The 20,594-nt window shown below is 38.3% G+C and overlaps 1 protein-coding gene across 10 annotated transcripts in view; it reads left to right on the top strand.

The window, feature by feature from the left end:
• RNLS (renalase, FAD dependent amine oxidase) overlaps nucleotides 1-20,594 on the top strand; it is a 318,654-nt gene that overhangs the window by 247,545 nt on the left and 50,515 nt on the right. For 8 of the 10 annotated variants that reach the window (XR_011462807.1, XR_011462806.1, XR_011462805.1 and 5 more), the window contains exon 6: nucleotides 3,126-3,301. Coding sequence is in view for 6 of the 10 variants with exons in the window: in XM_070363864.1 (XP_070219965.1) it covers nucleotides 3,126-3,301 (176 nt within the window). In the remaining 4 variants the exon portion in view is untranslated. Of the gene's footprint in view, nucleotides 1-3,125; nucleotides 3,302-10,061; nucleotides 16,775-20,470; nucleotides 20,498-20,594 lie in introns of those variants that run through there. The other 2 variants (XM_070363868.1, XM_070363867.1) reach the window with 2 other exon arrangements.

The raw sequence follows: 20,594 nt of genomic DNA on the forward strand, positions 1-20,594 counted from the left end.
ATTAAGTTGTCCAAGACCACCAGGCTATTAAAGATGCAAAGGTTCAAATAGTTATCTTCTGACTGAAGTCACTGATCTCCCAACATACAGAAATAGTTGTCAACTTACTATGAACTTTACATTTAAAATGCCAAAAGCAAAGTGGTATGCTTGTTAAACTAAATAAAGAAAAGAAAAAGAAAGATAACATCATTACCTTCTCAGTGACCAAGGAATAATGATTACACTGAATTTACGCTCTGAATCCTATTAACATATTTGTGGTTTTTTTATGATACTGGAGTTCCAGGCCTTGGTCACGTTTAAACTCTGGTTGGCTGTTTGTATTTTTGCACTTTAGCTTCTGAAAATACCCTTGAATTTAGGGAACGAGGGCCTCTTCCTTAAAAGTCATTGTCTGAGGTTGCAGGTATTCAAATTTTAATTGAAATTCTGAAAAATTTTTGTCTGATTCCAATAAAAACAAGTAGTCAGGTTGTTCTCTCATTGTTATGCAAAAACGGTTTCATTTTTAGTTTTAAATTTCCTTTTTTATTGCTCTCCTTGGAGTGGATGGCTAATGTAAATGGGAGAAACCTGGCAATGCACCATCACTACTCTTAACGATTTTATGAGCTCCCCGCTAGAACAAATGTCTGGGTCAGTGCAACCTCACGCACACAGCTCAAGTTCTTCTCCCTTTGAAGCCTGCCATAGATAAGTCAACTCAGAACCTCAACTCTCTTGCTTCCGAATGCTGACCCAGTAGCCTTCTCTGTCTCTAGGAAGATTTGGTACCTCACGGAAGGCGGGTGTCATTGCCAGTCCCTTCTGCGTATAAGCCTTCCTGAATATATTAAACTGAAACATAGGTAACACCCCCTGAGACAATATGCAATAGGTTTCTCACTGTTGGTTGTATCCAGTGAAAGGATTTTGAGATTTTACACTCCTGTGTGGTATCAGTAAAGCTGACCCCAAGAGGTTAAGCATTGCATGTTCAAAGAGAGGGTCCCCCTCTATCCTCTTTCAAGTTGTTCCAGCCGCTGTGAGGTGAAACTGGACAATCTTCTTACCATTCATTGCATTTACAGCACAGATTCTGAAGTCAGCTCTCCCAGTCTGGTATATCTTGAAATGTGTGGAAGCGTGCCACTTTATAGCGCTCACAGCATTTTGGGTCTCTCTCCCATTTTTCTGTAAAAGTCGTAAGCCAGAGTGTAATGGGGAAATGAAGTACTTTAACAACAACCGCAGAAGAATAGCTCACATCTTCATTTGAGCAACATCAGGCAAACTTCCCCCTTGGAAGTATCTAACTAATTACTTTTATTTCCATAACTTACATATATTAAGAACCTCTTCTGTACCAGAAACAGTGCTAAACACTTCACACACATTATGTCTTTTAATCCAGACCACAGAGCAGCACAGTAGATACTAACTTATTCTCATTCTACACAGAGACACACAAAGTAAAGAGGCTGAGTGCATACAAAGCAAGAAATTGTCTTGTGTAAAGCAAGAAATGTGTCTCTGTGTAAAATTACTTTTTTTGAGAAATATTTTATAAACCTATCAAACAGATTGTTATCTTTTATAACAACTCTAAAAAGAGCTTTATACTCCCAATTGAAAGACTTTTCAGAATCAGTCTTCCTAACCCCCATCAATAACTTATACATTTTAGTATTTTCTTCTTTCAGCAGGGGGTGGCACCAACTTTCATATTATTATTTCATGTGTTTCATATCTATTTTGTTTTCTCTCAGCTTTTCTCTTCTGCATGATTTAAACAAATAATAAAAGCAGGAAATCCTGGTTAACATTCCTTCCAAGGTTGTATTCTCTGATGCCTCAGCCACTTTGTTTTCAGTGTCAAACTCTTTGATTTCCTGTGTTCTACCAAAGAGTGAAAGATGTGAAGCACTTACTGTTTGTCATTGTGAAAATATAGCAAAAAAAAAAATTTCAGTGGTAGACAAAAATGAGAAGTAGCTCTATGTTATGAATAAAGCAGACATTATTTTTAATGCTGCCTAAAAGATGAAGACCATTATGAAGTCAAGCTTGTATGTAGAAAGAAGCTTAGATTTTTTAAAGACATTTTATTCTGGTATTTATATAATTTCAACAAGGCATTTTGCAATCCATTTAACATAAAATTAAGAAGATGAACATCTACTTTGCTCTCAGAATTTAAAGTGAATAAAGGTTATGTATGGGCTTCCCTGGTGCCTCAGGTCAATCAGGAAGATCCCCTGGAGAAGGGAATGGCAACAACCCACTCCAGTATTCTTGCCTGGGAAATCCCCTGGACAGAGAAGCCTGGTGGGCTACTGTCCAAGGGATTGCAAAGAGTCAGACACAACTGAGCAACTACCACTTTTTCAGACTCTATATAAGAAATGGTTCTGGGCTTCGCTGGTGGCTCAGTGGTAAATAACCCACCTGCTACTGCAGAAGACGCGGGTTCCATTCCTGATCTGGGTCGATCCCACACTCAGCGGAGCAACTAAGTCCGTGCCTGTGCTCTGTAGCACAGGAGCTGCAGCTACTGAAGTCCACGTACCCTAGAGCTCAGTGCTCTGCAACAGGAGAAGCTGCTGCAATAGGAAGCCCGCACGCCGTAACTAGAGGGTAGTCCCAGCCCAAGGCACTAGAGGAAAACCTGTGCGGCAGCAAAGACCCAGCACAGCCAATAAATAAATAAGTAAAATTTTTAAAAAAAGAAAAAAATGGTTCTTGCCCTGATGAGCTTGTGTTAGTGGATGAGAAAGATACAAGTAAATTTAATGACACCCAAGGAAGTATGTATTAGGTCCTTTTGCTTTCCTTCAGGTTCTTTAACAAGACCTGAAAATTTATTCTCTAAAATACGTCTTGAAACCAACATAGCATTGTGAAGCAATTATCCTCCAATTAAAAAAAAAAAAAAAAATACGCCTTGAATCTGTCCTTCTCTTCAGTAAAACCTGATTTGGAGTTTCAGAACTAGCCTAATTTTATGCTTCAAAGTTTAGATTCTGTTTTCCTTTCATTTATTGTCTGATTATTGTGATCAATTCTAAATCTGGACTGAAAGGCTGAGAGACACTTCCATATTACTCACTTCAAGATACATCTTTATGTTCCTCTTCTACTAGAGTCATCAGAAATCGGACCTTCCCTTGTGATTCACACCACTGTCCCATTTGGAGTTACACATTTGGAACACAGCACTGAGGATGTGCAGGAGTTAATCTTCAAGCAGCTGGAAAACATTGTGCCTGGTTTGCCTCAGCCAGTAGCTACCAAATGCCAGAAATGGAGACATTCACAGGTAATCAGAGAACCCAGCGGTATGAGCACAGTTTTCTTAATCAGATCTGACTTTACTTTTTCTCATATTTTGCCACTCTCTAGTACTCTTGCCTGGAAAATCCCATGGATGGAGGAGCCTGGTAGGCTGCAGTCCATGGGGTCATGAAGAGTGGGACACGATTGAGCAACTTCACTTTCACTTTTCACTTTCATGCATTGGAGAAGGAAATGGCAGTGCACTCCAGCGTTCTTGCCTGGAGAATCCCAGGGACGGGGAAGCCTGGTGGGCTGCCATCTATGGGGTCGCACAGAGTCGGACACGACTGAAGCAGCCGCAGCAGCAGTGAAAGAAATTAACATGTGATCTTGGGAGCAAATATGCATTTTCCTAATAGAGAAGTTTACATGCAAGTTTTTATTATCCTGTTATTTCTCAATAAGAGATACATATAATTTTCCCCAATGTTATGTTCAAATTCTAGCATCTAGACTTATATAACCTGAAAATCTGGGGTTTCTTATGCAGGCAAGGCAGGTTATATATCAAAATGCAGCTGTTTCTCTGAGGTTTTTCTAAATCAGTACTGTGGTTATATAGAAACCACTATAACCTCCCAAATTTTTTGCAATATGTCAAATTAACCTTGTAAGTATATTTTGCTACCACAATTTTCATTTTTATTAAGTTCCCACTTTGGTTTTGACTGCTGCCAGTAGAGCTGTTTGGGAGAGAGAAATGAATACCTGAACAGATCAGGTATGAATGATGAATGAAAAATGAATAGATCAGCTAGTTGAGCTGTTTTTTCAGGATTAGATAAACCTGCTGATTGGTCTACTAGTTCAAACTTTAAAAACTCTTTACACTAAGTAACTGCTGACTTTTCTGAAAATCCTCTGTATATTCCAACACAAGTTTCTGAGTATTCATAGAAAAAGTATTGATCTGTAAACTCAGTTGTGAAGTCGTTTGAGGACAGTGGAGCAGAAGGAAAAGGAAGCAGTGACTTGTCTATTTTTTCCTAAGATTTCTTAGCACATTGATTACCTGATTTATCAGCACTATTTGTTACTAGAGCTGTGAACCCTTTAGAAAAACTGGTTGGGAGAAATCGCAACAGATTTTGTATATTTTAAAGGACTTTCCAAAATCAAAGGAAATGGTAAATTACTTCCTAAAATATTGCAGCAGTTCTATGTGTTTACCCATATCGTCTCAAGTTAAATTATACAGTGAAACTTTCAGGAAAATATTTACTTAAACACATCATGGTCACTTTAGAAGACTTCTTCCTTTTAAAACAACTTTTTCAAATCTCAATAGCCAATGTCTTTAAATGATATTTAACTTAATCTTAGGTTGGTCTGAAAAAGAAAACACGGAAATAATCTTGTTGATATAATTTGAAGCTAGATATTTTACATAGCAAGTGAAGTGAAGTGAAGTTGCTCAGTACTGTCCGACTCTTTGCAACACCATGGACTATACAGTCCATGGAATTCTCCAGGTCAGGATACTGGAGTGGGTAGCCTTTCCCTTCTACAGGGGATCTTCTCAACCGAGGGATCAAACCCAGGTCTCCTGCACTGCAGGTGGATTCTTTACCAGCTGAGCCACAAGAGGGGAGCCTGACTTCCGCCTGTCATAACCTTCCTTCCCCAGAATTCTTTGGTAGATTCCTTTATGAGGCAGTATTGCTTGCCCCTCTAATAAAACCTCTGGGGAGAGCACCAGCCCTTTAAGGCTCAAGCCACTTTCTAGAAGTGACTGCTTTCTGAAAGAGATAAGGGAGTATTTTGTGTAGAGTCCATTTTATGTTTCCTTGATGTGGCTTTCCAGGCCTTCTGCTGCCTCTAATGTCTTATATCCACAGTGGCAGGGGGCAGGGGAGGGGGGTGGGGTGGCGTGGGGCAGGGCAGTGAAAGATGGTTGTTCATTTATTAATTTGTTTACTCATTTATTCCATGAGCATATAACAAATGCCTACTGCTGCTGCTGCTAAGTCGCTTCAGTTGTGTCCGACTCTGTGTGACCCCATAGACAGCAGCCCACTAGGCTCCTCTGTCCCTGGGATTCTCCAGGCAAGAATACTGGAGTGGGTTGCCATTTCCTTCTCCAATGCATGAAAGTGAAAAGTAAAAGTGAAGTCTCTTAGTCATGCCTGACTCTTAGCGACCCCATGGACTGCAGCCTACCAGGCTCCTCTGTCCATGGGATTTTCCAGGCAAGAGTACTGGAGTGGGTGCCATTGCCTAGGTCACATCTAATACTCTGTCCATGGAATCCTAGAGACTAATCTTTGCTGAAAGCCTTCTCCTAAGACACTAAATCAAATTTTTTGCCTTGAGTAGGATAGCACTGCTTTTGGGCGGGTGCTGCTATTAAGGAAGGAGGCAGATGAAGAAAGAAGGTGTGTGGAAAGACTTGCAGGGCTGCTCTGTGCCTCCCATTTGGGGTTTGAATAAAACACATGAGTAGGTGGTTCAGACAAACAGCAAAGCAGTGGCAGATTTTTGCGATTCTCAGTTCCTCCCCTTTGCAGCTATTTGCCTTCCATCATTTAAATGTGTACCCAGTTAATATACATTGATGCCTAAGCTGTGATACATTGAATTAAGATTTCTGTAACAAGGATGATATATTAATCCTCTCAGCAGAAGAGTAATAACTGAAAACAACTTCCATGTACATTGACAGGGGACACTTAATCAGTTTGATAACCCTAATCCTCTCACCACTGTTATTCACTGTGCTTGCCTTTGTTTCAGAGTCTATCATGATGTCTTTTCCAAACTACTCTAGTTTTATACATTTACTATAAAAGTATGATTTGCTTGTGAGTTTAACTCTAACTTTCCCCCCTATTTCTGTAGTTTCTGAATATTTCAGTGCCTTTTTTGTCATGTCTCACGTTCATGGATTACTCTTTTGTAAAAAAATAAAATAAAATAATCACTGAATGCATTTCAAACACCATGGACATCAAGAGAGGAATTTAGGGGTAGGGAAAAAGGAGAGTCAGGTGGTAAATGAATGCTTTGGCAAAAATAAATGGATTTGGACTAGCCTATTAAACTCTTGCTGTAAAATTAGAATTGTTCTCTTCTGTAGTTCCATTTCTTCACTTGGTCTTTTGCCCTGAGTCTGTACTTTCTCTCTGCTCAGTGTGAGCCCTTTTATATTCTTTAAGAAGGATCATGAACTCTTTAAGAACCTCATCAAAGCCATGAATATGGAGATGCACAGCCTTTCAAAATACACATGCACACATAAACACAAAGTTGCATCTAATTATGAAGATTTACAAGCAACCTAAAATGCCTCCCACAAATCCAGCATTAAGAACACCTGCTCTAAATGTTATTCTCCTATAACCCAAATAAATCAAGAATCCCTCATAGCCCAGTCTTGTGTTCTAGTCAAAGAAACAAAATTCAGCAACCTAAAGGAATGTAAAATAATTATCATCTTTACTAGTGTCTTTTATAGATCTTTAAAGATACCCAAAATTCATTATCCTTAGCAGCACTTTTTGCAGTTTCTTTTCTCATTCCTTATGTATGCCACTTCTACAAGCTCCTTCAAAACTTTTTGCACCTTAACTCTAGTTTTCCACAGAGTTTTCCAATTATCAGCCATGTGGGCTTTTCTTTTTTCTTTCCTTTCTTCAGCCTTCCACTCACATCCCTCATTTTTGACTCCATGTTTTCCCCCCTCCTAGACAGGAAAATCTAAGAACTTGTCAGTGCAAATTCCCCATTTTGGCTTCCTCAGGCCTTCCCCAGTTGCTTACCTTGGTTGGCATAGTACTGCCCAGGAGTTGGAAGGAATAAAAGAGGGCATAGGTAACAATTTAAGGCCAGAATTTTTCTTAAGAGGTTTGTGTTTGGTGGGACAGGGTGGTGGGGTGTGTATACACAGCAGAGCCTGAAATCACCTACATATTTACATTATTCCCTTATGAGATTAATTTCTGACCAGTAGCTGTGTCTTATTTCAGTGTTGGAAGGTCAGGTAGTAATTGATAGTTCCATTTTTTTTTTTCTCTCTTACACAGTTTCTGTCATATCTGCCTCCCTGCCTTCTCTTTGGTAGGGTGAAACTGAAAAGCAGTGACTGATTGATTGTATGAATATACCAAGACTATAAATTCAAACGAGTGTCCCTTTCAACATAGTCAGTCACCCTAATAAGCCATACCCTTATTGCAGCCAGATTGGGCATCTCCTTAAAATCCTGACACTTATTCTTCAGCATGTACTCAGTTCAATCAGGTCTTTGAAAGGTGAGCTTGAATTTAATGTTTCAGAAACAACTCAAGTCATTTGGACATATATCTTTTTAGTAAAGTAGATGGGCAATCTTGACAATTTTCTTTAATGTTTTTATATAACTAAAGAGATATAACTGCTTGTATTTATTTGTGTTAATGTGTCCAGTAAGCTGATTCTAAAAGCTCCTACCCTAAAAGATGTTGGCCAGTGTATCACTACAGATTTAATCATATGGCCTTCTAGGATAAGTGCTTTGAAAGACAAAAGTCAGTTGTATTTATCAGTTAAAGTACATTAGGTGTGTTGTTGGATAATTTATTTAATGTGGGGTGATTATGACTTTGGGCTTTGGAGGCAGACTTCAGTTCAAACTTCAGCTGTCCCTGTGGCTTTGAGTAAGCTAAACTATAACTCCAAGCCCATCTGTAAATGGTACAACTGAACCTCCCTCGTAGGAAGAGAATGACCCCTCATAGTGGTCAGAATGAAAGGAGAGAACACAGTAGAAAACATTTACTGTAACACTAGGATAAGGCAAGTTCTCCATCATTGCTAAATAAGAATAGCAAAAGGAAGAGGAAGAGAGGAGGTGGGTGAAGGGGATTCTATGGTATTTCTTAGTAGATGAGCTCTGTGTGTCCCTTGCTCTTTTCTGGTACCTTTCTTCATGCATGCTGCTGCACTTCTTGTTTTTCTTACTCTCTTGTCTTTTCAGAGTCTCTGTCTTTTCTCTTCTCTTTTTCACACACACACATATTTCTGGACAAGGATATTTCAGGGCTGACTCAACTCCAGGGGCTATGATGCTAAGACATACCGTAGGGACTATTAACATCAGAACAAGGTGATATAAAAGTGATGGATCCCTGTGGACACAAGGAACTCTTGTCAGTTTTTTTCAGCTTATAGGTTTTTCAGTTTTGTGCCATTCATTCCTAAACTAACTTACACATTGTCCAGTGTCTGGTAATTTGACACAATTTATACCATGAGTTAAAATTTCCTGGCATGAAATTATGGCCTCAAGAGTACTCTTGCTTCTGTGCATAAGTTTATGGTAAGCCATGGAGAGCTGAAACAGGACCTTTGGGATTGGTAGGCTATGGCATGACCCAGTCTGCCAAGAGCAGGAAATCTAACAGGTGTCAGTCCTAATTATTCCACTGAGTAATCTCTGACCTCTTTCTCACTGGTACAGAACTAACCCATTGCTTCACTTTATTATGAGGTAGCTACGAATGTATGAGATCATCAGCTGACAAATTCTGATCATTGAATTAGGGATGTTCAGTCACAGTTTAATTGGCATTTATATGGGCAGATATTTCCCCTTTTCATAAAATCTCACATTATATGAGCTATTAAATGTTTTAACACATGTAAGTTTAATTAAATCACTTTTTTCAAATGCTCATGGCAGGAACTTACCCTGCCATGTAGTCAGCATCACACTTTTTCAGAAAAACTAATTATTTTGAACAGCAGTACTTTGTAGGAAACTTTAAAAATGAATCTGTATCATTTTTCTTGGACAAATGCAATATATATTCATCTGCACCCAGTATTACTACTGGAAACTGAATGATGGATGTTATTATATATGGCTCTGTTCCATAAAGGGAAGTCCACTTGGCCTGTGCATAGTAGACCTCAGTATTATTCTCTGAACTAACAAACTGAACTAAAAAGTTCAGTTGACAAAAGCTATTTATACCCACATTAGAAATTAGTAATATATATTCAGCTTTTCATTTAGCTGACATTTATTGAGTTTCTTGGGCTTCCCTTGTGGCTCAGCTGGTAAAGAATCTGCCTGCAATGTGAGAAACCTAGGTTCTATCCCTGGGTTGGGAAGATCCCCTGGAGAAAGGAAAGGCTACCCACTCCAGTATTCTGACCTGGCGAATTCCATGGACTATATAGTTCATGGGGTCACAAAGAGTTGGACATGATTGAATGACTTTCAACAATGTCAGCAATTGGTTTCTACTGTATGCCAGACATTATACTGGATTCTATAGACTCAAAGACAGCTCCGTTCATTCAAAGACTTTCCCATATAATCAGCAAGACTGACCAATAAGCAGATAATCATTGTATGGTGCATTTTCTTCTAAGAAAAGGAAAAACAATGTATTGTGTGAACACAGAGCAGATTTGAGGAGAAAATGGTAGTAAATACCTTCTTAGAAGAAAATGTCACCTGAGCTAAATCCTACAAGATGAAGCCAGAGAGGCAAAGGAAATGATATTAGAATGATGTTCTAACAATGTGTACACTTTCCCAGTTCCAAGACAGTACAGGACACATTCTTGCTTTTTACCTTGATCTTGCCTTAAAGAGATGGGAATACCAGACCACCTGACCTGCCTCTTGAGAAATCTGTATGCAGGTCAGGAAGCAACAGTTAGAACTGGACATGGAACAACAGACTGGTTCCAAATAGGAAAAGGAGTACGTTAAGGCTGTGTATTGTCACCCTGCTTATTTAACTTATATGCAGAGTACATCATGAGAAACGCTGGACTAGATGAAGCACAAGCTGGAATCAAGATTGCTGGGAGAAATATCAATAACCTCAGATATGCAGATGACACCACCCTTATGCCGAAAGTGAAGGACTAAAGAGCCTCTTGATGAAAGTGAAAGAGGAGAGTGAAAAAGTTGGCTTAAAACTCAACATTCAGAAAACGAAGATCATGGCATCTGGTCCCATCACTTCATGGGAAATAGATGGGGAAACAGTGGAAACAGTGCCAGACTTTATTTTGGGGGCTCCAAAATCATTGCAGATGGTGACAGTAGGCATGAGATTAAGACACTTGCTCCTTTGAAGAAAAGTTATGACCAACCCAGACAACATATTAAGCACTTTGCCAACAAAGGTCCATCTAATCAAAGCTATGGTTTTTCCAGTAGTCACGTATGGATGTGAGAGTTTGACTATAAAGAAAGCTGAGCACCAAAGAATTGATGCTTTTGAATTGTGGTGTTGAAGAAGACTCTTGAGAGTCCCTTGGTCTGCAAGGAGATCCAACCAGTCCATCCTAAAGGAGATCAGTCCTGGGTATTCATTGGAAGGACTGATGCTGAAGCTGAAACTCCAATACTTTGGCCACCCATGCGAAGAGCTGACTCATTTGAAAAGACCCTGATGCTGAGAAAGCTTGAGGGCAGGAGGAGAAGGGGACGACAGAGGATGAGATGGTTGGATGGCATCACTTACTCAATGGACATGAGTTTGAGTAAACTCCAGAAGTTGGTGATGGACAGAGAGGCCTGGCATGCTGCAGTTCATGGTATCAAGAAGAGTCGTACACGACAGCGACTAAACTGAACTGCCATCAACTGTTATAACATTCATATAAACTATGACAGTCTGCATTATCATTTTATTAGTGTACATGCATAATCATTCTCTCCCTCTCTTTCTCAAATACCATTTATCAATCCCCTACTCTGTGTGTAACTCACTTCATCTCCACCCCATGGAGGTTTTTCAGTTCAGTTCAGTCGCTCAGTTGTGTCCGACTCTTTGCAACCCCATGAATCGCAGCTCGCCAGGCCTCCCTGTCCATCACCAACTTCTGGAGTTCACTCAAACTCACATCCATCGAGTCGGTTATGCCATCCAGCCATCTCATCCTCTGTCGTACCCCTTTCCTCCTGCCCCCAGTCCCTCCCAGCATCAGAGTCTTTACTCCTTCCCAATTGCAAAGGTCAGAAAGTTAAGAAGTTGAGAGCACAGAGCCCTTTATGAGGCTCTTCCACTAGGAAGTGGCAAAAATGAAATTCCAACACAGGTCTACTTAAAAGTTAGTGTTTTTTAGGGCAGCCAGAAGAAGCAAGAAGAACCACAGTCTCACAGCAGCTAGAATGAAAACCACATCACGGAAAGGTAATCAGAATGAAAAAGCAGAGAGTCATGTCCCAGATGAAGGGACAAGTAAAAACCCCAGAAAAACAACTAAGTGAAGTGAAGATAGGCAATCTTCCAGAAAAAGAAGAATTCAGAATAGTTATAGTGAAGATGATCCAGGATCTTGGAAGAAGAATGGAAAAGATGCAAGAAATGTTTACCAAAGACCTAGGAAAAACTAAAGAACAAACAAACAGAGATGAGCAGTGCACTAGAAGGAATCAATAGCAGAATAACTGAGGCAGAAGAGTGGGTGAGTGACCTGGAAGACAGAATGGTGGAGATCACTACTGCAGAACAGAATATAGAAAAACAATGAAAAAAAAATGAAGACAGCCTAAACGTTAGTGTTTTTAAACACTCGCTCTACTACTGGTAATTTAGATCTGGCTTTCTTCCAATTATGACACATTTTTTACACCATCATTCTGTTGGCTGAGGTTAGAAATAATAATAGTTAACATTTATACTCTGAGTTTAGAAAGTAATTTTATGCTTGTTTTCATTTGATCTTCACAACAGTTCTGACAGATCAGAAAGTAAATATTTCTATCTTTGTTTAATTGAGGAAACTGAAGTTCAAATTGATAGTTTTGCCTAACACAATGCAATGAGTGAACAGAAAAATAGAAATTGAACATGTCACTTTAGGTAAAAACGTTCAAGGTTCACACTGTATACAAAAATTAACTAAAAATAGATCATAGACCATATAAAACATTATAAAACATCAAACTATGAAACTTCTAGATAAAAACATAGGAGAAAATCTTAATGATCTTTGGTTTGGCAAACATTTCTTAGGATACACAAAGCAGAAAGCATAAAGAATAAATTGATAAATTATGCTTTATCAAAACTTAAAATGCTTTGAAAGATACTGTTAAGGAAATGACAAAACAAGCTGCAGACTTGGAGAAAATGTTTGCAAAAACATATATCTGATAAGAGATTGGTATCCAGAATATATAAAGAATTCTCACAAGTTAGAAATTAGAAAACAAATGGCCCTGTTATTTAAAGCTGGGCAAAATATTTGAAAGGCTACTTCATTGAAGAAGAGGTGTGAATTTAACCATGGAGGCCTAAGAGTTCTGCCTGAAAACTACAAAGCATTGTTGAAAGAAATTAAAGAAGGCTTAAATAAATAAAAACCATCCCAAGTTCATAGATCATAAAACTCAGTATTTTTAAATGGCAGTATTACCATAAGTGATCTACAAATTTATTACAGTCTCTATCAAAATCCCTGGAGACGTAAATGACACCCCAGTATTCTTGCCTGGAAAACTTCATGGACAGAGGAGCCTAACAGGCTACAGTCCATGAGGTTGCAAGAATTGGATACAACTTAGCAACTAAGCCACTACCAAAATCCCAATGGCCTTTGCAGAAGTGGAAAAGCTAATCCAAAAATTCATACAGAGTTGCAAGGGACCCCAAATAGCCAAGACAGTCTTGAAAAAGAATAAAGCTGGAGGATTCACACTTTCTGATTTCCAAACTTGCTATTACACAAAGCTACCATAATTAAAGTATTGTAATAATATAAGAATAGCCATATAAATAAATGGAATAGAATTGAGAGCCCAAAAATGCTATACCTGTGATGAGCTGATTTCTGACAATGTTCCTAAAAACATTCAATGGGAAACAAATAGTCTTTTCAACATATTGTGCTGGAACAACAGGATATCCAAATATGAAAGAATGAAGTTAGATCCTTACCTCACACCACATGCAAAATCCACCTAATATGGATTGAAAACATAACTATACAAACTAAAATCATAAAAGTCTTATAAGAAAACATAGGGTAAATCTTTATGACTGTATCTGACAGTGATTTCTTAGATATAACACCAAAATCATAATAAGAAAAACAAGTAGAAAATTTGGACTTCATCAAAATTGAAACTGTGTGTGCATAGAAGGATTAGCAAGGAAGTGAAAAGACAGTTCATAGGACAGGAGAAAATATTTGTGAATCACTTATCTGAGAAGTGTCTACTATCCAGAATATACAAAGAACTCAATAACTTAACAACAAAAAGTCAAACAGTCCTATTGAAAATGGGCAAAGGACTTGAATAGACATTTCTCCCCCAAAAATATAAATAGCCAATGAGCACATCAAAAGACATCCCATATCCTTAGTAATTGTTGTTGTTCTTGTTGTTTAGTCACTAAATCATGTTCGACTCTTGCAGCCCCATGGACTGGAGGCTACCAGGCTACTCTATCCATGGGATTTTCCAGGCAAGAGTCCTGAAGTGGGTTGCCATTTCCTTCTCCAGGGGTTCTTCCTGACCCAGGGATCAAACCTGTGTCTCCTGCATTGGCAGGCAGATTCTTTACTGCTGAGTTAGAGAAATGCAAATTAAAACCAAATGAGATACCATTTCACATCCACTATGATGGCTATATTTTTTTTTAAACAGAAAACTAAGTTTTGGTGAAGATGCAGAGAAAATGGAGTACTTAACCTTGCTGATGGGAATATAAAATGGTTTAGCTACTGTGTAAAACAGTTTAGCAGTTCCTCAATAAAATAAATGTAAAATTATAATTTGATCAAGCTATTCCTATCCTAGATATATACCCCAAAGAACTGAGAACACGTGTTCAAATAAAACTGTGTGCACAATATTCACAGCAGCATTATTCAGAATAGCCAAAGGTAGAAACAACCCAAATGTCCATCAACTGATGAATGGAAAAACAAAGTGTGGTTTACCCCTAAGATGGAATATCATTCAGCTGTGAAAAGCAGTGAAGTTGGTACGTGCTTCAGCATGGATGAACCATGAAAATATTAGACTGAGTGAAAGAAACCAGACATGAAGGTCTCTTCTTGAATGATTCCATATATGTGAAATATCCAGAAGAGGCAAATTCATAGAGACAGAAAACAGGTTAACGTTTGCCAGTGGCTATTACTAATGCTAAATTTCTTGTTATATATTTTAAACCCACAAACCAAGGAAGAGATATGGATGACAAGCAAGCACACAAAAATATCATTACTGGTGAACATCACTGGTCCTTGGGGATATGCAAAGTAAATGACAATGAGATACCCTGACACACCTACTGCTGCTGCTGCTGCTAAGTTGCTTCAGTCTTGTCCGACTCTGTGCGACCCCATGGACTGCAGCCTACCAGGCTCCTCCATCCATGGGATTTTCCAGGCAAGAGTACTGGAGTGGGGTGCCATTGCCTTCTCCAATGCATGAAAGTGAAAAGTGAAAGGGAAGTCGCTCAGTCATGTCCGACTCTTAGCGACCCCGTGGACTGCAGCCTACCAGGCTCCTCCATCCATGGGATTTTCCAGGCAAGAGTACCGGAGTGGGGTGCCATTGCCTTCTCCACACCTAGTAGAATGCCTCATATCAAAAACTCTGAAGATACCAAATACTGGCACGGATGTGGTGATTCTCACAGATCACCATGGGAGTGCAGCATGGCATAGCCCTTTAGGAAGACAGTTTCACTGTTCCTTACAAAGTTAAATATACACTTACCATATGACCCAGAAACTCCACTTTGAGGAATTAACCCAAGAGAAATGAAGTCATAAATCTACATCCAAACATATATAGACAAGAATTTATAGCAACTTTATTAATAAGAGTCCCAGACTGGAAACACCCCAAATAGCCATCACCTGGTAAATGAGCAAACTGTCGCACATCCATAAATGCAAAACTACTCTGTAATAACATGCAACGGACTACTAATATCTGCAGCAGCATGAGTGAGTCTCAGAAGTATTATCTGAGTGAAAAAAGTCAGAATCAAAGGCCACATACTATATTATTCTAAATATTTGTGGGACTTTCTGGAATGGACAAAGCTGTAGGAACAGAACACTGTTGCCGGGGCTCTGATTGGCCGGATGGTGTTAGCCACAAAGAGGCACAGGGGAATTAGGTGGAAACTGATGAGAACATTCTCTGTAGTGTTTTATAGAGGTAGTTACACAACTCGGTATATTGTCACAACTTATACAACAGTACACATAAAAAGGGTGAATTTTACTGTATTGTGAATTATACCTCAATTCAGTTGACTTTAAAATCCACTTGTTTCTTTATCCTCAGCTATTGTCTTAGGAGCACAAGCGTTGAACCTTTTATTTTCACCGTATTAAAAGTAGAAAGAAGGTTGTTTTCTAGATGCAAAAGTCAAAATGGCTGCAGTATTTTCCCCATAATTGCTCAACCCAAAAAAATAGGCTGTGGGATTTATTCAGCATGAATGAGAACCAGAGAGAAATTATGGTCATACTTCTGGGTTGTCAAGAAAAAGAAGAAGGAGAAGAGGATGGGAGAAGGGATGGAGGATTGAATTAGTTGGAAATTAAGCAGTTATTAATTTAAATGGAGGAGAAGTGGTGATTAGGTTCAGTTGAGTAGGAAAGATGATTTTAAGTTTCTCAACTCAAAACTGAAAGCATTCTGGGCCCTCTGCATCCTAGGAACCTAAGCAATGGGATCATTTGAGAGAGAGCAATGCAGCATTTCTATTTAGATGAAACAAAAGGATGCAAGTCCATTAAATCGCCTTGTAACTTGGAACTGGTTTGTCTATCCTCACACCTTACACAGCACTCAGCAACTACTACAAACACAGCAGATATTTGAAGAGCTAATGAATGAATGTACTAAAACTTGCTGAAGGACAAAATAATTTTCTATTAAATTAAAAACTCTAAAGGGAAATGTACCACGACTGTTGTTTTGTCTATTATTACTGCTACAGTACTAGAGAAAACAGTATCTCATTCTTTATTGTGTGCTTGTTCTGAACAAGTCCTCGTCAAAATAGACTGCTCCAGTGTTTTCAGGACTTTAAAAGTCAGAATAGATCTGAAAGGATTCAATGTAGACTTCAGCAATTGAATATACAATTTCAGCAAAGTATGTCCTTTGCAGTTTGAGCGCACTAAAGCTGCAGCATGGATCATATAATTGATTTGTGGCACATTCTGCCTGCATCTACCCAATGGTTTATTAAAACAGAATAGACAAATACCAATAAAGAGAAAAGCTCCACTGAGAATTGACCAAACCACATCACTTTCTTCACACCTAGAGTATTCCAACCAATAGTAATTTTACAGCCGCTCTCTGTGTACCAGATACAGAGCTCTGTAGCCAGAATCCCAAAATACAAGCAAGACTTTCCCTAAAGCACAACAAAGAAACGGGTTTATGAAATCACCATTAAATATAATAGAACACTGGAGAGATGAGTAGAACACAGGCAAGATGAGATGATGCACATAACACATAAGAACCAATTAAAAATGTACCATCTCTGCAGGAATTCACCATGTTGATAAAGCTCTTTATGAATATTAAGTACTAGAGCATAGTATAAGATAGATCTGAGAGCCTGAAACACCAGTGGCCAAAAGAGGTACAATATTTTTTAAGGAAATGCATATAAAAATAGATTAAATGGTGTATCAGCACCCTGAATTTATCATCATTTTCCCAGTTCTGAGTATCACTTATCTTCCATACTATGCAGTATATGGTTAGAAATAATTCTTATCAACACTTTTCTTAAGAATATAACAGATATATCCCATATGTCTGCAATATCTGGCTGCGCCACAAAAAATCTGCACATGGAGAGCTGATTCTCCTAAGAAAGAATTTTTAAAAGATTTAAAAAAAAATTAGATAAAAATTGGCTAGGTCATCCAGAAAAAAATGTAGCTTTTTTTTTTTCCTCTATGACATCTATAGCTTTTAAGAATGTATTTACCATCTCATGAGGGAAAAAAAATATTTAAAGGGTTATTTAGACTTTATGTCTGTGCAGGCTCACTGCAGTTTAGCTATAAACTATGATAATAGCGTGGATTGGTCACTGTGGTCTCCATCTTTTTAAATAAAGGCAAACATCTATATATCCCATTATACACACATAAAGACATTCACACATGCACACTCAGCTAGTTCCATTCTACATCCCTTTCAAAGTATTTTTTATGCAATGGCATTTTATAAGATGAGGGTGAGATCTGGGTAAGAAACCACCTTTGCTACCTCTTTGAAATTCAGACTGATTCACGTGTTCCTCATGCCTTTGCCTGGACTCTGCAAAAAGTGAGCTAGCGGTAGAGAATTCAGCTTTCTGGAAGTTTCAACCTAAGTGTTAGCACAAAGATTACAGACATCAGAATACTTGTTTCCTGGACAATGAAGTTGCTCAAGGACAGAGTTAGAATGGGGAGGTGCGATGACATAGAACGTAAAAGAGAAACTCAGAGACTGAGAAACCAAGGGAAATTATTTTCATAAAGGAAAAATCTCCACCATATTTAAAAGACCACCTGAGCACTGAGAATTTAAATCTTTCAAAATTTGAATTAGTTTTTGTTGGCCCGTGCGCGTCGAGCCTTTGAGCAATTTTGAATTCAACACCATGTACAAAGAAGATGTAAATGGAGATGCTGGAAATACAAAAATGAATAAAACACAGTCTCCATAGCTCTCTATTTCTGAGGACTCAGAAGACTTTTTAAACATCAGATATCTCTTACCAAATTGTAATTTGGTGAGTTAAGTGTAGAGGAATCAAGAGGAATCAACATTTTACTGCCTTTTTATCAAACCCCAGAGGAACTTTAAAAAAGAGAGAGAAAAAAGGATAAACGTATTACATTTTTAATTTGGCCAATAGAAAACATTCTGTACTGTTAAAATGAAGTCTGTATTTCGATTTTCATTTCTCAGATGTCCCTTTCCTGTATCACAGAAATTTACTTAGGGGGTCAATAGTATTTTTCACTATTCACATAACACTGAAGTCTTATCTTTTTCAGAGTACCTGGACTAGCTTCCCATCTATAAATATGTAAACAAGCATTTCCATTGACATTAGTGTAAGTTATGGTCTCGCCTTCATTTATTTACATTTCTCTCTGTTTTTGTAAACAGGCATATGATAAATGTTTATAATCAATGCCTTGGGAATATGGTGAGAATTGAGAGATGTTAACAGAGAATCAATACAAACCACATTTACCTTCTAGGTGCTTACAATTTGAATTTATTCCGCATTTGTTTAAATCTTCCTCCCCCAGTTCCTGCTTTGCTCCACACCTTTTATGGTTACTCCCTGAATATTTCACTTCAGATAAACAAACAAACAATGTTTTACCCAGATTCTAGGTCTGTCCTGATTAATATTTGTATCATAGGGAGGTTGTGCAAGTTTCTGGGAAATAAGTTTTACACAAGGTTTTATTCCATCTGTTAAAATTACTCATCCACTCAGCAAGTCCAAACTAAGGTTGTCCAGTGTTAACTTGAGAGTATTGATGGTTTTTTGAAACTGACCTTTGCTGCCCCCCAGCACCCCTTTTATGGGAAACATTCCTCAGGCTGACAGAGACTCTGCTCCGAGCCACATCAAGCACCTCTCCCCAGAGCACTGGCTCCAAGTGTGTTTATTCCATGGACCAGTAAAATTCTTCTGAATACTTTGGGAACCAGTATAATATTGCTATCTTTTTATCCTGCAGTTAAGAATTTAAAAAGCAAAACATAGCTATAGGAATTTAATGAAAATAATAACCCTCCCCCCAAAATATGTAGTAAAGATAGAACCTCATAACAATTTATAAATAGAATACATTTTGCTCTATGAAAAAGTTCACAATTCTCCTTATTTTTCTCTTATTGCCATAGATTGACTTTTGGGAACCACTACCTTTGAGCATTGCATAGGGGCTATAAAAGAATAAGTTAACCAAATATTCAATTTCTGCTGTTTATGTACCATGGCAGGGGTTCAGGTTGACACTGGCAACAGAGCAGAGGAAATGAGGAAATGTATGAATCAACTCCATACCATCTCAGGCCTCCTAGCTATTCCTGTTACCAGTGTGGTCAGCACCTCACACACACAATGGGCAGGGGAAATGCCAACACAAGGATATCATTACTCGGAGTCTGCCCCAATCAAGTTAGCCTACAACTAGAACACAGTAAGATTCTCTTGACATCCAAGGACAGTTTAAGGAGTCACCCTCACACATCGAAATTGATTAAAAATCAATTAAAAGATACAGTGTGTGTATCAAAAACACAGGTGATGGTTTAGTCTCCATCTGCTGTCAAAATTCAGGCTTACCCAAGTTAAATAAAGTGACCCTTAGGAACACAGAGTAACATAAGAAAGCAATAAAATTACCTACAGTCCTTTATAACTCCAGAGGGTTTTTTAATGTAAATTCTTTCGAATGCAATTGAGAAATAGGAGATCAGTAGCATCACAGGGAAATCATATTGGTTTTGCACATGTTGATGTTTTCAAGTGATTGGGGTATGTTTTCTCACAAGCAAACAGAAAGTCTCAGAAAATATGGAAAACCTTAAGAAAAAAACTGAAAATCTCCAGAAGTATCTTCCTTTAGTTCCATAGTGGCAGCTACAGTGACCTTAAGAACCACTGGATTTTGCAGTTATGCTTTTCAGCAAAAGTGGGAGTACTGATGGAAAAACCACAAAGACATTTCCCCTTTGCTAAAATGATGGACTAATGAAGAAGGCTGTATCCTGGAGATTTTTTTTTTTTTGCGGGATTCTCTTTATTTATTTATTTAAATTTTATTTTGTTTTTAAACTTTACATAATTGTATTAGTTTTGCCAAATAATTTTGGTCAAACTGGTCTCTTTTAGAAGCAACTTCCCTTCAGGACCTACATCTCAAAGGAGGAAACATAAGCCCCAGAGTTCAGGATGCATAAATGTGCCAAGACTCAGAGTCTGGGAGAATGTTCATATTGCTAGCCACTTCACTTGATTGTTTTTGTTAGTGCTTTCAGTGGTTAGGTTCTGAGCTGGCTATGCCAACCTATTTTCCTACAAGCCCTGATACTAGTAATGCACAGTTTTATAGAAGTATGGTTGTGTAGTTTTCTACAACTATCTTGCAGTCAAAATATCTGTATTTTATTTTCACATGGCAGTCAAAGCCCTGATGTGACCCACGAAAGGGCAATGGTCTAGGAGGTTACTGAAAGGTTATTAGAAGGAATTGGAATTGAACTTCCAACATCATTAGAGGAAATGGCTCCTGATGTGACTCTCATT

Source organism: Bos mutus, chromosome 26, assembly GCF_027580195.1.
Source record: "Bos mutus isolate GX-2022 chromosome 26, NWIPB_WYAK_1.1, whole genome shotgun sequence".
Classification (NCBI taxonomy): domain Eukaryota; kingdom Metazoa; phylum Chordata; class Mammalia; order Artiodactyla; family Bovidae; genus Bos; species Bos mutus.